At 34.6% G+C, this 18,724-nt stretch overlaps 3 protein-coding genes across 4 annotated transcripts; all 3 read left to right on the top strand.

The window, feature by feature from the left end:
- The first annotated feature begins 4,142 nt into the window (after positions 1-4,142).
- MYBC2-L2 (transcription repressor MYB6-like) lies at positions 4,143-5,207 on the top strand. The gene is given in 3 exon segments (NM_001281251.1): positions 4,143-4,320; positions 4,404-4,533; positions 4,826-5,207. Coding segments are annotated over 3 exon segments (681 nt in total). The 5' UTR covers positions 4,143-4,151.
- A 3,538-nt stretch (positions 5,208-8,745) lies between these two features.
- On the top strand, positions 8,746-10,465 carry LOC100250750 (transcription repressor MYB4-like). 2 transcript variants are annotated; one of them, XM_010665362.3, is made up of 4 exons: positions 8,822-9,073; positions 9,267-9,396; positions 9,686-9,897; positions 10,181-10,465. In XM_010665362.3, the coding sequence occupies exons 1-4, from the start codon at positions 8,944-8,946 to the stop codon at positions 10,204-10,206; spliced, it is 498 nt and encodes a 165-aa protein (XP_010663664.1). In that variant the 5' UTR covers positions 8,822-8,943; the 3' UTR covers positions 10,207-10,465. The 2 variants fall into 2 exon arrangements, with proteins under 2 accessions (XP_002281502.1, XP_010663664.1); XM_002281466.5 differs by having other exon boundaries at positions 8,746-9,073; positions 9,686-10,465.
- Positions 10,466-17,853: 7,388 nt separating this feature from the next.
- Positions 17,854-18,468, top strand: LOC100252613 (uncharacterized protein At1g66480). Its single transcript, XM_002278079.3, has one exon. The coding sequence runs from the start codon at positions 17,854-17,856 to the stop codon at positions 18,466-18,468; it is 615 nt and encodes a 204-aa protein (XP_002278115.1).
- The last annotated feature ends 256 nt before the right edge of the window (positions 18,469-18,724 follow it).

Here is an 18,724-nt window from a genome sequence, read left to right as displayed (position 1 = left end):
TCATTGTGCCCCAAAAAAGTGCAGACCTAGTAACCGGAAAACTTTTTCCAGAGAATAATCAGTGGCCATTTTCTTATATTAAGCCGGGGAGACAAACTGTGTCAGCAGTTGAAGAACCCCATGAAATTTAGCTGGTTTTTATAGCAATCTATGGGATTTTTCTTAGTGATTATTTGCTTAGAAAGGAAAATCTTTGAGTAAATGTTCTGCTTGAAGTACATAGAAAATCTTCCCTGATTCATTTCTTAAGTGTTCCGAAGTTTTTATTTTAAAAATTGAGGGATCAAGTCAGCGCTGCATCAGCAATTAGATATGGTTATGATAACTTAGGATGGCATGTGCTGCCTGCTGAGATCTGTAGAACAAGTGAAATTAAAGGAGAAACCAACCTAAGAAATAAGTTCCAGAATTCGAGATTCAGGTTTCGAAATAAGAAATGGAGAAGACGCAGAAGTGTCTGAGGAGCATCTAGGCTCTTAAATTTGATCTTGTCCACAAACAAGTGATGGATATGACGTTTGTCCCTGACACTATCTCCCAAGTTGCTCAGGCTCACAAAACTTGAAGATGATGTCATTTGTCACTCTTTGGTAGATGGAACCTCATGCATGCAAATCACCAACCAAACATTCAATGGAATTCATGCTTGTAAACTGATGTCCCGATTTTCATTTTTTGAGATTGGAAGATATGGTAGCGCATGATTCAACTTCTAACTTGAGTCCATAAAGGACAATTTGACCTACTCGTGTGCAATACAGGAGCAAACTGTCATGATTTTTACAGCAATTCGGCAAGTATCCATATGTTGACCTACCTAAGGTTCAAGATCAATGACCTCCGAAGACGGGAACTAGTCAAGTAAATCCCATTTTTTTCTTGATTATTTCACTTATGATTTCTTCCTAGCTACATAAGCATTGAATTTGGCACAGTACAATTTATTAGACTAAGATTCTATGTAAATTGGCAAACATCGGTCACTTAATTTTCACCTAGCATCGTAGAAATGGTTATTTTTTTTAATTTCTTTTCCTCCATTTGGTGTGAAGGAAGTGAGAACAGGGATTAAGGTGGATGGAAATACATTCTAATATCCGTTTCTTGTTTTGGAAAAGAGGGTTCAGCAAAGACTTATTAAAGAAAAATAAATTTTGATCTAATGGCAATTTTGGGCATAGACTGGTTAGACAGAAAAACCTGATTAAACTGCATGCCTAGTCAAGCAAAGAACTCATAATTCATAAAGTTAGTTTGTTTTCTTTTGAAGAGTCTAAAGAGTCCCCATCAAACTTTACCCAAAAGATAGGTCATGCATGTTGCACATGCTCAGATTGGCTTGATTCACAAACCTAAATGTTGAGTCTTAATTACATCTCATCAGACATCTAGTCCTTGCCTGAACTTAATATGCTAATCAGATGCCATTAATTACTCTATTACATGTTTTATCATTACCAGGACCATGTAAATAAGATTACGGAACTCTATGAGGATTTTGTGTCTACAAATTAACAGCACTATTGGTAATTGTTTTATTTGATTCATCAAGAGGATTTGTTTCTGTTGTTGTCATTGACTCTTCATTATCTGTCAGAAGATATTTGATATGGTGATGAAATTGTGTTGTTCCTATAAAAAAAGACCTATTCAATTTTATCTTCTTTGAGCACACCTTGAGAATGGTCATAAAGCTGTTGTAAAAGGGAACTAGTTCCCATTCACAGGTTGGCCAAACAAAGCTCTAATTAGAAAGCTATTGCAAAAGTCTCTTGTATTTTCTATCTACAGTGGAATAACAAAAAACCCCACAACTGAAAAGAAAACTTAAGCCTGTGTCAAATCATGGCTTCTATTGACGTAGTTGGTATGGTCATGAGGTTGATGACTATGGCTTTGCACATGGCTACTAACAATTAAGAAACCATAGCCATTTATTAAGAAAGAAGAAGACAAAGGTAAACTCATTATTGAAATTAATGAAAGGAATTATGTTAGGGATTGTTTCCTCATAAGGATGGAACTAAATTTTGCAATGTCATTTTTTGCATCAATTTACGTTTCATTTTGAGCTATGTTCAACTAATGTTAAATTAACTTTTCAGTAGCATAAGTAATTAATAGTGCGTTTGGGAGTGATTTTAAAAAGTGTTTATAGTATTTTTAACACTTTAATGATAAAATTTTTCAAGTATTATAAATATTAAAAATGCTTCTTAAAATCATTACCAAACGGGCTCTAACTCTCATTTGTTAAAAAATATAGAAGAAAAAATTTGTGATACTTTCATCCTATATATTATTGGAGATATGAAGATATCTGATTTTCCCTAAATTGATATATTATAGGAGTTACGAAGATATTTGACTTTCCCTATACTATGCTAATAATGGGATATTCTTGGCAAAATCTGATTTATTGTCTTTAATTTATTGTATGTAGGATTATTTTCTTTTCTTTTTTTGAAAGATTCTTTTTGTATATAATACTATATGTCTATCTTTTAAAGAATATAAAAGAAAAAAAATATTTTCTCAATTTTGTTATGGTATTAATTACACAATAACGAGAATAAACAATAAAAATAAAAATATATAAATTTACATCGAAAACCCTAGATGAAAAAAACCACAAATAACATCGAGATTTTGAAGCTAATATTTCATTAGCCTTTATAAATCTATTTTGTGCAAAAGAAAATTTTATTATACTTGTACCTATACATACCACATTCCATTTCAATCATCAAATGCTTCAAAAATGATTTTCAGCACTAAATAAGTAAAATTAAATATTAATATCCTTACACATGTCTTATTCCTATTGGTGCGAAATAATATATAATTCTGCATGGTTAACATACAATCTCTACCACCGGAAAAGTACAATACCATCTTTTGGACTTCAAAATTACTCACTCCCCCATTTGTTGGGGTTTTTTTTTAAGGTTAGCTTATTCTTATAAATTATCTTATATTATTTTATAAATTTAGCCCTCTCCGCACTTTTCGTTTCTATATATACGTATGTTTTTTGTGTTGACCTCCTGGAAAGGGATGCTCCAGCTTTAGGAAGTCAAATGAATCCAAACTTTAGTTAGTCAGAAGGGAGAAACGGGCGATGCAATCGAAGCTAGGGTTTGGTGCTTGTCATCCTTTTGTAGATACAAGCGTGGGTCTGTGGAAGAACCAGGTGGCAGTCGAGACTTCTTCTCAGTGAATCTAACAGTCAACCTTAGAACATGTGATATGCCCACCCCAACTAATCAGTCTCATCCACTGGGAATTTATGATTGACTCACTCGTGTACTGTTCACTTAGCCCACGGTTCAATCGACAACAATGTCAGAACAATTAAAATAAATATTCAACTTTAGCCATTATTTTAACGTTAGCTTTTTTACAAGAATTCAATGCTTCTTCTTTATTGTCAACCAACCTAGAATATACTTCTAGGCCCTGGTGGACCAATAGAAGTTATATATGAGAAAAAAAAAGTTTTTTATTATTATTTTTTCATTATTAATTCCTAAGAATTATGTAAGCATTTTTCAAAAAAACTAAAAAAAATTATGGGTCAATGCTGAGGGTTTTATTTTGATAGACTAGCAAAGGAAAAGACAAAAAAGGGTTTTATTTATGAGAATCAGTTTTTTATTGATTCAGAGACATCTATATGGTCTTGTGCATGAAAAGTAATTTTCTTCTTGAAACTTGTGGTTGCCATATCTGAATGGGCATTTTCACGTGGTTAGTCTGCCTTTACACATAGAAAGGTTAATTATGGTGCAATTCCCAACTTATGATGAGTATATTTTATTTTATTATGGTACTTCGAGTCTTATGAGGTTCTTTAATTATTTTTGTACAGTAAAATGTATGATTAAAAAATGATGGTGAAATTGTAATTATTGGTTACGCTTGTCAATGATACAAGTAACTCTGAGAGTGGTTTGATGGGGCACGCACGGAGCCACCAAACCCGCAACAAACTGCACCAAATGGGCGTAACTGCAAGTCAACAAAGCAGTGACTCAACCTTTTTATTGTAGTTTTGCCTTCCCACTTCATTATCCATATGTCTCATTCCTTAATTTGGCTAATTCGTCGTTGTATTCTCTATACGGTCTTTCTCTATCGCCATGGTTGCAATGAGGAAGCCTGCAGGCTATGGTGAGAAGAAAAGCACAAAGAAAAGAGTTGGGTGTGAAAAGAAATTCACTAACAAGGGGGCTTGGTCCAAGCAAGAAGACCAGAAGCTCATTGATTATATCCAAAAGCATGGTGAAGGTTGCTGGAGCTCACTTCCTCAGTCTGCAGGTATGTTATGGCTTCGTCTTTCTCTGTGTGAGAATCCGTGGAGTATGGGGAGTGGTTTTTGACCAATTTGTTATATGTACCAGGCTTGCTTCGTTGCGGGAAAAGTTGCCGGCTGAGATGGGTGAACTACCTAAAGCCTGATGTTAAGCGTGGGAACTTTGGGGAAGACGAAGAGGACCTCATCATTAAGCTCCATGCGCTTCTTGGAAACAGGTTAGGCATTTTACTGTATATGCATTTTCAGAAACTCTTCTTGTTAGAAGCTTAGTGCTAGAGGTCTCAGAAGATAGTAAATAGAAACATGAGAAGAATCCCTTTTATCTTCTTCCTTTCGATGCCAATGCCTTTGTATGCATATAAACCAAAAAGAAATTTATTCATAGCCTTATATTTGAAGTATGGTAGGCATTTTATTTTTTCTATAGATAGTGTGTAAAACTGTATTTAAGTTTTTCACGCAATTGCCTTCGAAAATGTTTAATGGGATGATAAATTAATGATTTAGGTGGTCATTGATAGCGGGAAGATTGCCCGGAAGGACAGACAATGAAGTAAAGAACTATTGGAATTCTCATCTAAAGAAAAAGCTAATGCGGATGGGCATTGATCCTAATAACCATCGCCTCGGAGAAAGGGCTTCGGGTACTAGCAAATCATTTGAATCCAGGGACCAGACAAGCAATCCTCTAATCTCAGCTGCCGATAATAATGCAGTCTTGGATTCTACATGTGGCTCAGCGAGCAAGACAACAAGCAGTTTGCCTGACCTAAACCTTAATCTCAATGTGGGGGCTCCATCAGTAGATGAACAAATGCAGCTAACTGGGGCAAATAGTCATAAGGAACTTGAACCTGCTCCCTTTACAACTCTACTTCTTTTTGGATGATCTCCATTGTCGAGTATATGGCTTTATAGCCAATGTGGAAGCCAATATTTAGGGTGAAACATTTAGTTTCTTTGTGCAATGTAGGAGGAATATAGGCTAGAATTGAGTTTTAATATATGTAACAGAAGAGAAACTTTGCATACCTAATTCAACATTTTGAGTTTCAAATGAAATTTGTTCTCTAAATGGATAAAGCTTCTATGGATTACACAATGCTTCAAGTAGTAATGTTGAGATGCTTAATCCATCCACTATCAACAAAATAGCAGTTGGAAATCAATCATTGGTGACCATTAAAACCCTAAATTCATTTTTGTTTGATGATACTCAAAAAAAAAAAAAAAAACACCCAAATGAATCAAGGCCATATCTTTCCAAGGCTAGTGTCTAATATTCCTTCACATCCACTGGGTTAATCATAAACTGCTCCATTTCTTATCATCAATATATATAAACCAGTGCCGCCTCCTTTCTATTGCGACTTTAATTGCAAAAATAAACCCCTCTTCTTGCCCTTTCTTGACATCCACATTAATATAGGCTGACCTTTAACCTTGTCTGTATTAGACATTTGGACAAGGAGGATAAGGTATATATGTTCCTCAAGGAGGATAAGGATATATATATATATATATATATTTAAATTTATACTTGTGTTGTGCCATTTGCTTTCTGCTTCTGGCTCCCACTACATTTTTATATAAATTAATCCTGACTTCATACAAAATCAAGATTATTTACAATTTGGCTTTGGCGATGAGATGAGCTGAACCTATAAATTAACCAGTTTCTACCTAGAACCCTATAACTTGAATCTAGAACCGTATACCATAACAATGGCATCAGCCAACTGCACCAACAATCCCCCACTGCTTGACACAAGTCACATTTTTTTTTTCTTTCCTTTTCTTAGTCATAAATTAAAGGTTTAACTGAAGATATTCCATGCTGGAAATGTACATTCCAAATGGTAAAAGCTGCAAAAAATTGCAAGAGTTCAGCCACCGAATGTTGTGGCAGTATTTGAGGTTCTATGCATATATATGTATATAGATGATACAATGGATAAGATTTACTGTAGTCATATGTGGAGAATCCATCTCCAGATTCTCCATCTCATCCAGCAGTGAGTATGACCAAGAAAAGGGTGATGGGATTATCAATAGATACGAGATAAATGTTAGGTGCAGAGAATTCAAGTATGATAATGTTGCTATAGGCATGCTGGGCACGTGAAAAGTTCAGGTTACAACCAACCAGTCAAAGGATATATGGATGAAAGTTGTATACCACATATATATATATGCCTTTGTTGTAGTAGTTGCACGTGATTCGAATTCCATATTCAAAATAGGTCATAAGGTTTAAAATTCAGAGAGTTTTACCTATCCCTCAATTGTAAAAGAATTATGAACTGTGGAAATGAATGAAGAGGATGCATAACTCTAAACCATATGACAGTATCAATTCTTGACATAATTAAGGCTATATGACAGAGAAGATGAGTGCATTGATGCCAAGAGAGACTAGAATATTCATAATTTAATATTTTAAATTTTACTATTTTTATTTATAATAACTTTAAGTCTTTAACTACTTTCAAATTGTAAGGAGAGAAAATGTATATGTAGACATTAAACCATTACCAGCTGCATGCATGCCAAGATTTCCAATTGATGTTTTGCAGAGTAGAAGGAGAAGCAATGTAGTGTGAAAAGGAAACATTCAATCGTTCATCACAATTAGGATGATCAAAGCGAAGAAATTTAGAAATGAAAGTCTGATAATTACCAGCTGCATGGGGAATCACACTCAACCAAATAGGAGATGGTTCAGCCCCCCTTGAGATGAGTCACTCCACTCTCCAACGACTTTTTCAGAGGAAAATTCTGTATCCATATATAAAAAAAGAAATAAAAGAGATCATTTTGGAAGACCTAAATCAATAATTGTACGAAATATTCAGAAGCATGAAAAAACATATTACCAATTGAGCTTTTGATCATGAGACAATGCATGCCCTATCTTTCTAAGGCCCACGACTTTCGTCTTTCTTTAAGTTCCATTATCATTATCTGTGTCTTCTTCACTAACAGCATTATGTTCCATTATTGATTTAACTGCTCATTCCATTATTCAGATTCCGTTACTGTGTAAGTACGTACCCCATATCATTGTGTCAAAAAGACAGGGTAGATCTAGCTCAATTTAGCAATTTAGTGCCCCTTTGGATTCCATTATAACAATACACATTTAATTTATGTCTACGTATGATAACAGGATGTGGAGTTCAAATGTCCGGATAAGACATTGAGATTGATTTCGTGGAATATGGATCCCCAACCTTCCACATATATAGCCCACACCTCTGATTGCCTCTCGTTTGTTTTGGCATTAGTACATATGTCTCCCTCATTCTGTCTTTTTATCTATTATCCCTTTGTTAATAAAATATGAGGCTTAGAGGCTTGGCAATATTCTATATTCAGAGTAGTCTATTTTGAAAGCCTTGTAATTGTTGACAATGCAAGCTTTTGGGTTTCTTTCTAACCTTTCAAGCATATGAGGGAATGAAGGCAATCCAGTCAATTTTCTTTTTAACCTTTCAAACATAGGTTAATTCATAGACGAATTCCTTTTTCTCATGCTAGGAATAATTCTCTAAGATTTTGTTTCATGAGATGAATTTTACCATTACCCTTGTGCAGCACTTAGCTATCATAGAATATTAATTAATGATCCATTCCAAATCAGGAATTTCTTATAATGTAGCCATCAAAATTTCAAGAGGTACCTGTTGCAAAAGACAAAAAATCAAGTGACCAATTAATTTTTAAAGTGAATGAAAAAAGCATAGGAGATTTCATGTTGTGTAATATGGTCGTATGCTTGGGATATTTCAACCAAGGTAAATTAATTTAGGAAGTTTCATTCTGTTTGGAAGATTCATAACTGATTTAGGAAATACGTGACAAATTTGAACAGGTTCACCTGTCTGAGAAGTGGAGAACAATCTCATACCATCAGAAATATTCAAAAGTTTTGACCGTTGTTTCCTTTTTTAAGAAATTAATAGTCAATTAATTAACAAAATAATTGTGCATTTGTGCAGAAGTCATAGCAAACACAACCTAAGGATAGAAAAACTACCCGAATAAAACACAGTAAAGACCATGAGGGGGTTGGTGAGAATTTACAGCCCAATTTCAAATTTTCACACATCATATATATATATATATATATATATATGTTATACATGTACTTTACTTTTTCTTCTTCATTTTGCTGTTATATATGCAGATACACAGCATATAATTTTGTGGTTTTGTGGGAGTTGGGGTTGGGCCTGGGGAATGGAAGGGTTTGTTGGTAGTGGCTAAAACTCCAGTGAACAAAACAAGCGGTGGAACTTTGAAAATGCATCAGATTGAATTGGGAAATGTAAAGGATGGGAGGCTCCACGAATGAAGTTTTGCGAGATACTATAAGTCCATACCTACAAAGCAATTGAGCCAAACTAAGACAAATCTGCTAGAACCACCAGTCCAAGTCAACCCTAAATCCTTTAGGAGGACTAGACTTCTATATAGTGCGCCCATTGCTTATGGGATTCCCTCTCTTCCTCCTGCTCTCTCTCTCTCTCTCTCTCTCTCTCCCCCTCTCCCTCTCTCTCCCTCTCTATCTCTCTCAGTCATATCTCTGGAGTTGGATGTTTGTATTTATATAGAGAATTTCAATGAGGAAACCTTGCTGTGAGAAGAAAGATACAAATAAAGGAGCTTGGTCGAAGGAGGAAGACCAGAAGCTTATTGATTACATCCAAAAGCATGGTGAAGGTAGCTGGCGCTCACTTCCACAAGCGGCAGGTAAACCTAATATGGACTGATGAATTAGAGTTTTCCTTCATGACGAGATTTTTTTTTTTTTTTTTTTTTTATTTAAATTTTTTTGTTAGAGATATTTTCCCCATCATCATTTTCCTTTTCGTTAGTATTTTGATGAAATCCTTAAAGAATGATATGATTAAGTGACTTAATATTACGTTTCATTCATAAGCAGGCTTGCTTCGTTGCGGCAAAAGTTGCCGGTTGAGATGGCTAAACTATCTAAGGCCAGACCTAAAGCGAGGCAACTTTGCTGAAGATGAAGAAGACCTCATCGTCAAACTCCATGCTCTCTTAGGAAACCGGTGTGTTATCTTAAAGATTATCAATCAAACATTTCTATAGTTCCTTCAGAACTAACATGAGAAGAAAATTCAAGATACAAACCTAAATCTTCAAAAAGTAAGAAAAACAAGTTGCAGCTTTTTAGCCCTAGATTTTCATTTCGTGAAGGGCAATTGATGAATAATACTCATCATATTGTTTATTTTAATTAATATCCTTAAAATTCCATGTACATATAAAGAAAATTATTTATGTCTGATTACTCTCTGATGATCACTATGCTAATTGAAGTTTGCATGATTTGTTTAGATGGTCCCTGATAGCGGGTAGATTGCCAGGAAGGACTGACAATGAGGTGAAGAATTACTGGAATTCTCATCTAAAGAGAAAGCTCATAAGGATGGGTATCAATCCTGATAAGCATCATGTAAGACAGTCCATTTCTCGTCAACACCCGGTAACACCTCATGGCAAAAAGGATCAGTTATCCAACGATGCAACTTTCCTAGTCAAGAAAACAAGTGGGTTGCCTGATTTGAACCTCAATCTCACCTTGTCTAATAATATTGTGGAATAGAGGCCACAACACATGCGTAGCTTATGATAATTAATCTTACCATGAATCTTATATATGGAATAGGCCAGCCCATTTTACTACTCTCTTAGATGGGACGCTAGCTTAGTCCCTCTATATGCATGGAATCTGATTGGGAATGCATTTGCATTGTGGTATGTATATATATATTAGGTTTTCTGCGTGTGTGAGAAGAAATTTCCTAACAGTATAATTTGTATTTACTGCAGAAAGAAATAGAATTAAAGATATATAACCAAGCTAGGGATGCAAGGGCTTAATGGTGCACTCTCTAGCACAATATATATTAGCAACTATGGAAGGTTTGCTTGTAAGTTGAGAAGATTTGAAGGTTCATGTAAGTAGAAATATTGATGATTGTAGAAACAGTTAAATGTTCCTGAGAAGATAATCTCTTGTGTAGCTATATGGTTTTCCTCTATTTCAAAGCTGTTGTATCATTTATATAAATCATAATTTTAGGCCATACTACTAATACAGTAAACAGCATTCCCAAATAAGTTGTATGCTTTAGAGCTTCAGATCCAGATCTGCAATGGCAATTGACCGAGTCAACTGCAAGTTTCTGCAATGATAAAATAATTCTTGACCAAGAAAATATACATGTAAATGCCTAACAAGGAAAAGAAACTAAAATTGGGAAAAGGAAATCAGAATAAAAATTCTGAGTAATAATATGAATATTGAAATATCGTAATGAAAGGTAAGGTTTCCTAGTGAACACATCAAATTCTTCAGGAATATATGCCCTACTTTTCAATGCCAAGGGCAACCCAAGTCAAATATTTGAGATATGCCACTTGAGATATCATCAGCCCAAGAAGCTCAGTAATGTTCTCCAAGTAATTTGTTTTGCAGTTTTATGATATAGTACCTAATCGCTTGATTTGCGGATAACAGTAAAGCATCACCAAGTTTGAACGAGGAAAAATAGAGATTATCTATTAAGTGCCGATGCTCAAGAAAAAAAAAAAACAACTTGGAAAAAAATGATGAATTATCGGGGAATTAATCTATCTACATGGTGAAAGATGCCATTTTCTCACGAGGATATCATCTGGGATGACAAATACTATCATACTAGAACAAATATATCTTTTCTGCAGATTAAGCATTAACATCCTCTAGGGAACGGCAGATCATTGAACGGATGTAACATTACCTATTAAGTATACATAAGTCATAATAATGAAATTTATTATTAAAAAGTGAGTAATAAATTCATCCCGGCTGGACTTTTCGGTAACAGATCTGCTAGACTGAACTTGGGACTGGAGAAGCACAAGAAAATATAGTGGCAAATACAGGTATGCTGGGTGAACTACCAAACATTCAATTGAGGTTCATGCCCCATGTAAGTGGACAATTTCTACTCGCCCCAGTTTCTTGTGTTGGTAGTAGTAGTAGTAGTTGCATGTGATTCAAGCTTCCAACTAACACGAACTCATGAAAGATATTTGACCAAACTGCACTAGTATAAGAATGAGAATTTATATCTATCTACCATTCAATATGAATGACTAGAGCTTATCAGAATATAGTTGAATTAAGTTTCTTTCTGATCACGTTGGTCTGATGAGTTCTTAAATTCCTCTCTTGTGATCTACTATGCCAATCTTCTCAGAAAATATCACCTGAAGTTGCATCCAGACAGCTTCTGTTCAACGATCGATGATTAATAAATACAATAGTTGAGGGTGATTCCCACATCTCAAGAAGGGTAGAAGTTGATTCCTCACAAGAGTAACCTAAGTAATTCAATGTGTAGATCCTCAGGATAAGCACCTCTTGGCTTCCTCTGAAATTGGAACTCAAAAAAATCTTTAAGAATGGTTAGATAAATTGTTTCATTTGAGATATTTCTCAGTGGAATGCAAAGTCCGAGAAGGCTCCTTCACTTCAACATAATCATTGTGGAGATGGAAAGAAACAACTATAATAATATGGAAATTTGAGATACATTCTATGTGGAGTTGTGTGTTCAAAGATCTATGATTCACTAAACTTTCCACTAACAGGGATGACCTAGTTTTTATGGTAACTGTAGCTGAAAAGTTGAAAAGGTTCTCCTGCAATGTCTCTGCATTATTTTGCTTGATGAAAGCAACTACACAAGGACACCTACTGTAGGTCCCATCTTTTCAAAAAGTGTTCCACTGAGGGAGGTTGCTTCAAACTTAATTCAATGGATCAATGTCCCTTGCACATTCTTCACAGTACTCATTTAAATTTCACTATGCTTCTAATTGAAGAAAGCAAGTCTTGCTCTGCAATTTCTCTTTGGTTTCACAAGTATTAAAAACCAGCAGTATGGGCTGTTTGTTTGGAAGAGTGGAAAATATTCAGTGTCAACATATTTTAATCCTTCATGCTTTATTTCATTCTTTGTTTCCTTAATGCATCTTTGGTTGTATATATATCTGCCAGAAAAGTGTATAACAAGACATGAATAAGGTAATTGATATTGCTAGTCCACATAGGGAGATAAATGGAAACCAGCTTAATTTCTATCTGTACTTGGAATAATCTTTCTGGGAGAAATATATGATATAATTTAGAAGTGGTTTCACGTAGTAAGAGATAAGGTGTGTGGAAGGTGTGTGGTAGGTGTATCTAGCTTGACATGGAAACGTGATGTTAACAACTTACCACATTCTCCAAGAAAATTTTCTTTAAGATTGATTAATGAAGTTAAAACTGTGAAAAGATGACAATAATTAGTGCATGACATGAGTCAGTCAGGAAATGAAGCCAGTTTAGCAAGACTTCACATTTCATGTTGAACTAATTTTAATTTGACTCCCATTGGAGGAGTGCAGATGTTTTGCTTCCATAAGAAGACCTTTTAGGAGCTATGAACTTGGGGGAGTGACCTATAAATAGTTCAGTCACAGTTATATTTCATGTTGAACTAATTTTGCTTTCTTGGAGCTAGATAGAACTGTAAGCCAATTGGGTAAATACCCCCTGGAAGAGAGCATCATATTTGAATAGATCAATATAGTCTGAAACAAAATCCGGACTAAATTTTGAAAGATGATCATCTTCTCAATAATAGTAAATCAAAGGAATCTGATAAACATTAATCCATACATTCATGCATGCATGTTGATTGATGACACCATAGACTTGATGCTAGCTGCTTGTGTTTCTGGTTGCAGTATGGCTAACTATGCAAATTAAGAACCAACACACCTTATTCTTTCATATCTATTTTTGGGGGTTCATCATGTAGCACTGCCAAGCCAAATATAAATGAATAATTCTTCCCATCATATATAATACTTAATTACTGAATCCAAATGCTAAGAAAAAACCCGATGAATGATCAGTAGTAAAGAAGTCTTCCCATACTAATCTAAAGCCCTCTCCAGATCATCATAAATTCAGTCGGTTATTTTTGTTACATTTCTCTCTCATTTTTCTCTCAACTTTTTTTTTTCTAGTTTCTTGTATTTGTCAAAAATTTGTAATCACTGGAAGGTAAAGAGAACATATAAATTTATAGAGCACTATATATACTTTAGTTCTCTTGTGGGCTGCGGAAGATTCTTCATGGGCAGTACCACACTTGTGTAGCTGCATAGGTCTTTGATGAATTCCAGTGGAGGTTGTTTTATATTGAGGAGTCTGAAAATCCAAAGGTCTTCTAACTAAACCTATATAACTGAGGTTAACAAAGGTGCAGAATGTGGTTCTTTAATTAATTACAGCCTCATTTGTAAGTCAAAGATGACATTTCCCTATGCTTAATCATTTCTGCTTTAAGCTAGTAGTCAGTGTTAGGATATTAAAGCTGAAATGTTTTAGGCCAAAGATGTTGATCCCGTCTTAATTTTCAATTAATCCCAACATCACGCGATGAAGCTAGCGAGCGAGTGTGAAGAAGCAGAAAATTTGCAAAAAAAAGATGAAGTAGAACTCACTGTACGTCCCAGGGAATTTTTTCTTGAATTTGTTTTGGTAAGCAGTTTGTTAAGTAGGCTATTTGTTGGATTAATCAGTGGCAGCAATAAAGCCATATTTTTATATGGTACAAACATCAGAAAACTCATACATTATTATTATGGTGCACCACATATTCACATGCATACGTGCTATTTTACAATATTGCATGTGGTTTATAAATTTAATTATTATCTAAATATAATTTAATTTCCTTAAATTGCATATTGCATGTAATTAAGCTAACTAGGAGGCAGGTGAAGTGAAGATTTGATGCCCGATACCATGGAGGGTCGATCTGTACTATATGCTATGATATTTTAATTACATATGTCCTGGTGCTTTGACTTTTCCAACGACTACTTCCAATTGATTTTGAAGACGTTGCTCCAGAGCTGTTAAAATAAGAATTAGGTCAAGTAGAAGCTGATGGGAGTTAACCTATCTTCTGGGAAGGCCCTATCACGTTACCTCCCTTTCCACTGTGGAAGAGGATTGTTCTCAGGCAAAAGACAAATGTAGGGATTGAAGAATTACTGCCTTTGTTACTTTCCCAATCCAATAAATGGTGGTGCCCCTAATGGTGATTTGGCGGGTTGAAAAGTAGGTGAGTCTAATAAGCTCCTGGCTTACTTTGAACTTTCAAAGTACTCTGATCACTCTTCCACCCTTTCCTCTACTCTGGAATTTCAGACACTTGTGCCGTTTACAACATATTCACATATTTAGGTTAGTAAAGGCAAGCACATGATAGACATTCAAAATCACTGTCTTCACATATCTGAATCGTTGAATATATATGATGAGATTTAAACCGTTGAATAATGATACAAACAAATAATACAAATAATGAAACCTATATATATATATATATATATATATATATATATAGTATTACTTGATCACTAGTGCTTTTTCAATAGTTATAAAAAAAGTATCATTTGTTACTATAATCATACGTTTTTTGATAACGTATGTAAAAGAAAAAAAGGTTTGTGTATTTTTTTTATTTGAGACATGCAAGTAGGACAAGTATAAATAGTGATAAACAATATCCTGAGTTTTGTTCTCGAGTTCACATGTTGAAAGTGAGTTTGAGTAAGGTATCATTCCACTAAAGCAAAATTGTCTTGCCTAATCATATCTCCTTTGCATTCGGTTGAATATTAGTAAATAAAATACTTTAGTGTATATGTTGATGAGGCGTGTTTCATAAAATGTTACATGGTAAAAAAGTAATTTACAGGGCAAACATCCATTAATCTTTGTTTGGTGATTATTTCAAATAATTTTTAAAACCCTTAGAAGTAATTTTTAAAAACCTACTAAATACCTAATTTTTATAAGAAAAATATTTTCAATTTTTAACTTTGGATCCTAGCTCGGGTCATACGTATTATGACAAAAGATGTTTGGCCTTGTCTAATTTAATTTGGAAACTTGTACATTTTTTCCATCCATCTTTTGGTCCAAGTGGAATTCATGATTGAAGAAAAGAAAGAAAAAAGAATCCCCACTTACAAAAAATGCTCTAACGTACACAAAATTATTATGAAAGTGGAGAATAAAGTGGAGACCACCAACATGTCATGGGCAAAACCTGACCAAATCTCCTGGAAAGAAAATCTCAGCGACAATATTCCAAAATAGCGAGCAGTCTTCTCTGCGATAGCTAGGAAGAGAGAAGTAAGATCACAGAAACAACATCGGATTGTCTTATTTCCTTGGCATTTAGGCGCGGAGGTCCGTACGTGGATTGCATCTCTATCAAATGAAATGTGTCCAAGACCTATTAGAGTGTACAAAATGGATAGGGCAAAATTTTTATTCAAATTAAGTTATGAATTAATGTTATGTTTGAGTCCCATAATTACTTTGAAACTAAAAAAAGTTAAGGAAAATATATATTTTTTATATTTGATTGTACTATAAAAAATTGAAAAAAATAAATATAATTAAAATTAATTAGAAATTTATTTATTTTTAAATTAGTTAATTTTTATATGAAATAGATAAAAAAAAAGTGAAATAAAAATAATTTGCTCGTTTTAACTCTATTTTTTTTTATTTTTCTTTTATTTTATTTTTTCTCTTTATTTTATTTTCTTTGCAATTTTTTTTTTTTTTGCAATTTTTTTTCAAACCAAACATAGTATTAAGTATTTTTCTCCACAAAACATTATTTCACTTTAAAAGAACAACAAGTGATCTCTCGCTCTAGCACAAAGTTTTAATATCGGAGTCTTGCTAATATCATGACAAAACTTACTTGGATACAATCACTCTTGCATGAACTTGGTGTTCCTCTTCCCATGGCTCCTATTTGGTGTGACAGCCATGCTTGCTAGCAATGTATCCACACGGGAGCAATTGGTTGATTTTTTTTTACAAAGGGTCTATTCTCATTGAGATTTTACCTTTTACAATCCAAGTTCATAATAAAATAAGTCTCATTTTTCCTTTTTTCTTGGGGGGGTTGGGGTGTAGGGTTAATTGTGGTTGTTGGGCAGAAATCGTCAACCTACTACACCTCCTTAGGTAGCTGGATGGTTTGTCATACCAAACCAAGGTTCAATTCTCCCTGATTTTTTCTCCCACAATCTGCTGTGTGGCTAGCTGTTCCCAAACTTAGTACAAATTAACTCCCAAATCCAACTATGAATGCAGGCCAAAAGGCCAAGGTTTACTCCCAACTTCAACATGAATCTCTGAGGTTTAATAATCATGCAATGTTTTCAAGGTTAAAGTCCCTACAAAATAAATAGATAAAAAATACCCAGAAAGAACTGGTCCAGCATGGATTGAAGGCAGCTTAACTTTGAACCACATGAAATAGGGAGTCTTCAATTCCATTTTTGAAATTAGAGGTTTCAGCAAGAACAGGTCAAGCTGGGACAAAATTGAGATGGGCCTGAAAAGTAATTAGATGGGTTGTTACTGCAGAGCTGATCAAACAAGAAAACCAAGAAGGGAGTGCAAAAACCAAAAAGACACTCTGAAAACTGAGATTTATGTATGATATTCAAAATACTGAAACTCAAAAGTTTATATCAACATAAAAGTACTCTGCAGAAGACATCAATGACTTTCTATCAAAATAGACATCCTTCACTGCATTTTACACTAAATGCTGAAACCAACTTCCAAGAACTTATCCTTTTCATTGAGGCATATTTTGCACATGAAATAAATTTTGAGCTTCCAGGAATTGAAATGCATTACAGTTTAATACGTCCATGCTACAGGTACGAGCTAATAAAGAATATCCACTTGCAACAAGAACCTCTTGGATGTTAAGTAGTGCTGCTGGATCATAAGTTAAAATATTGAGAATTTCTCAAAGTCAACTCAGATTGGTCATCACCTAATTAGTTAAAAATATTGATTGTTTCCTAGTAGGATGTGAATTTGGACCGAGTCGCTATAGGAGCCATGGCCCTTTCATACATTATAAGCATTTGTTTTTTCCTTCATAAGAGAATTCTTTATGATCTATCCACTTGATGAATTGAATTTCAAGGAAAAATAAGGGGTCCAATAATATGACTTAGTATAATATCGAGTAGAGAACAAACTACTATTATATCTACATTATTTCATCTATTTAATAACTTTGTCTAACCCCATATTGTGTTCTGGTGAAATAGACTGGAAACTTATCCCTTTAGATTTTGAAAGCTCCATGATCTTTAGTTTGACTCGATCGGTTAATATTAAAAAAATTTCTATTTGTTTTGCCATCTCAATCTTTGGAAACGATTACCAAACATCTACTCATCTTCCTTATCAGCTTCTAGCCTTCATAAATTAAGCAGTAGGTTTTGAATATGTCTCATTGAATCATTCCATTACCCAACTTTGAATCAGAGAAATATAAAGAACCCAAATAACCAAAAGAAGTATCAAAACTGGGAAGGGTATTACTTCAGCCTCAACAATGGGGAACAGATTGGGAGGCAGAAAAACAGCCAAGGTGATGAAGATAGACAGCCAGACATTCAAGTTAAAGACACCAGTGCGAGTGTGGGAGACAGTCAAGGACTACCCAGGTCATGTTTTGATAGAATCAGAAGCCTTCAAGCATTTTGGAATTCGAGCAAAGCCATTAGAACCACAAAGGGAATTGAAGCCAAAGAAGCTTTATTTTCTCTTGGAAATTCCCAAGCATTCAGGAGACAGGACAGTGAGGAGGGTTCAGTCAGGTATCAATATGAATGCAGTTGACCGACTTCAGAGCCTCATGTTGTCCCGGAGGTCAGTCTCAGACCTTTCCACCATCAAACAGACAACAAGCATCAGACCATTAAATTGTGGTGCAATTCGGGTGCAACTGAGGCTGCCAAAGTCACAGTTGATGAAATTAATCCAGGAGAGCAAGGATAATGAAGAGGCAGCCGAGAAGATAATGGATCTTTGCATGGAAAAGGCCAGCAATAATATTCATGGAGCTGCATCAAGTAACAACGTTGAGGGCCATGGTCTAGGGCAGCAGCAAGGGAATTGGAAGCCTGGACTTGGTATCACAAGAGAAAGTTACAACTTGCCTGGATGAGGTATGAGTATTCCTGATTTGTTTGATTGGTTGACCCTATTTTCATGCAGAAAATTAATGTGCATGACATTTGGGATATGTTTATTGATTAGGAATTTGGATATGTATATGTGACCCACTATTACTAATGAAATAATGGGTGCCATAATGAAATAAAGAATGAGTAGATGTGTCTATTCCTTAATTTGTGAATGGCCAGGTGATCCAATATTTTATACAGGACAATAATTTTTTTGTTTAATATGTCGTATGGTAC

The sequence above is a fragment of the Vitis vinifera genome, chromosome 17, assembly GCF_030704535.1.
Source record: "Vitis vinifera cultivar Pinot Noir 40024 chromosome 17, ASM3070453v1".
NCBI lineage: Eukaryota > Viridiplantae > Streptophyta > Magnoliopsida > Vitales > Vitaceae > Vitis > Vitis vinifera.
This window is presented reverse-complemented; position numbering and strand designations above follow the sequence as displayed.